The following is a 2,190-nucleotide window of genomic DNA, read 5'->3' as shown; positions in this document are numbered from 1 at the left end:
CAGCTTTGACATTTGTGGGACCCAGGAGATCTCCAGGCCAGAGGAGTGCGTTCAAGTGAGGAGATACAATACGCACCACACCTACAGCACGCCTGAGGCTGGCAGAAGCTGAGGATTCTCCTGGAGCATGAGCGCAGCTGCCTCACTCCAGGACATCTCCTTCCTGTCCCACTCGCCGCCCCAGTCCTGATCGCCCTCTGGCTCTCCTGACCTCAGGCCCAGCTTCCCATTTGCTCAGACCTCCGAGCCCCCAGGACCCCTTCACCCTCCTGACCCTGGAGAGGCAGGAAACCTCCTGGGGGCAGGGCCGGGCAGAGCCAAGCTTGGGGGTCAGCGCGCCCAGAGCCAATCCTCAGACCAGTCACTGCACCTCTCTTCATTCTGAGGAAGGAGATGTCCTCTAAGGTCCCTTCCAGTCTCAATCTATGGTTCTAGAGATTATCCCTAGAAGGGAACTCAGAGGTCATCTCACTTTACAGATGAGGAAACTGAGGCCCAGAAAGAGGCCTTGCTCCGGGTCACAAAGGCACTTAGACTCTTGAGATCATGGGTCTAATGCAATAAGGGGCTTTCAAGGCCATCTAGTCCAACCTCCTCATTTTACATGTGGGGAAACCGAGGCCTGGAGTAGTGAAGATACTTGCTCAAGGTTACAACTGCAGAGTTGGTATTAGAACTCAGTTCCTCCATCACCCCCCTTCCCCTTCCCCCACCCCCAGATCCTGGCTCTACCACCTGTGGCTTAAACTTCTGGCATCTACTTTCCCTCTGGGGTCTCCATTTCTACCCCCACCCCACCTCCACCCCTTACACCACACACACACACACACACACACACACACATATACACACCACTACCACCACCATCTACAGAGTATAGAAAACCTGGAGTTTTACTCTTCTTACCTCTTTGGGATGAATGAAATGCCACCTCCAGCCTCAGCCTCTTCTTATCTAATCAAACCAAACAGCAAATGTTTACTGAGTTCATTTAGCACTCTATCTTGAGCCTGGCATTAAAAACAAAACAAAACAAAACCCACAGGTTCAAACAGAGACCTGGGCCACTGTGCCAACTCTGTGGGGGTAGCTATTTGTGGGGGAGTGCTCCTGCCAGGGATGGAGGGACCCCCCCCCCCATTAACCTCTGAGAGCTGGACTGGCCAGGAGGTTTCCTAGAGAAGGTGGAATTTCTTGATCGCCTGAAATCAGACCTAATCCTTTAACCACAGATAAGCAAGCTGGAGAGGGAAGCAGGGTTCCAGCTTGGGTTTGCCCCCCTTCTCTGCTGCACCTCCCCCTCATCTGTTTCCAGGAGGTTCTAAATCCCTATAACTCTTTTATTGGCTAAAGCAAACACATTCTGTTCCAGTGGCCCCAGAAATGATGTGATGAGTTGCTCCCTAGGATCTGACATCTGTGGACCTGCCTGGGGAGCTGCAGTGGTCTGGGTCTGGGGATAGAGGAGGGTGAGGAGAGGGCCCAGCCCCAGAGATGGCACAGGGTGCTACCCAGACTCACCCTGTCATAATTACCCCCAGCTATTCACCTGCCTCCCAGAGTTGCTGTGATCTTGACATTTGGGACTTCAAGCTAGGTGATATAGGAATGGTTGAAGGAAGCTGGGGCTGGGCCTTAGAAGAGAAGACTGGAAGGCCAGGGGTGGGGGAGATGGAGACATGACAGCCATCTTCAAGTGTTTGAAGGGAGATCACCTAGAATTGAAACTCATTCTGGCTGGCCCCAAGAGGATCTATGGATGGAAGGTTTTACAACTTCAATTAATGCTGAAGGTCAAGAAAGACTTCTTAACCATCAATGGGAGCTGTCCAGCAGTGGAATGGGCTGGCCTAGGAGGTGGTGGGTTCCTCTGCCCTGGAGGTCTTCAGGCAAACACTACTGGGACCCCTTGTTAGGGATGAGAGAGAAAGAGGATTTGGGATTCTGTGAGCCCCCACAGGGGCTGAGCACATTGTGCCCTCAGGGAGCTCACACCAAGGAAAAGCGAAAGCTATGACCACAGGGCAGTGGAGGTCACCCGGCAGGGACTGGGCAGCTCAACATCTCCCAGCATTCCTTGTGGGGCAAACAAGGAACTTGGCCCAAGTGATCTTTGATGGACAGTGAAGATCAGGAGTCTGATTGACCCTCCATCATCTGGATATGGGGAAAGAGCCCTGCTTCTGAGGT

General features: G+C 52.9%; 1 protein-coding gene across 1 annotated transcript in view; it reads left to right on the top strand.

Moving 5' to 3' along the window:
• The window catches only part of UPK3BL2 (uroplakin 3B like 2), a 16,661-nt gene extending 16,549 nt beyond the window's left edge, over positions 1 to 112 (top strand). Inside the window, 1 exon segment of the mRNA XM_027861528.1 lies at positions 4 to 112. Within this exon segment, the coding sequence (XP_027717329.1) occupies positions 4 to 112 (109 nt within the window).
• The last annotated feature ends 2,078 nt before the right edge of the window (positions 113 to 2,190 follow it).

The sequence above is a fragment of the Vombatus ursinus genome, unplaced genomic scaffold (genome assembly GCF_900497805.2).
Source record: "Vombatus ursinus unplaced genomic scaffold, bare-nosed wombat genome assembly UNPS02014768.1, whole genome shotgun sequence".
NCBI classification, from domain to species: Eukaryota; Metazoa; Chordata; class Mammalia; order Diprotodontia; family Vombatidae; genus Vombatus; species Vombatus ursinus.
The sequence above is the reverse complement of the archived record's forward strand: the minus strand, read 5'-3'. Positions and strand labels throughout refer to the sequence as shown.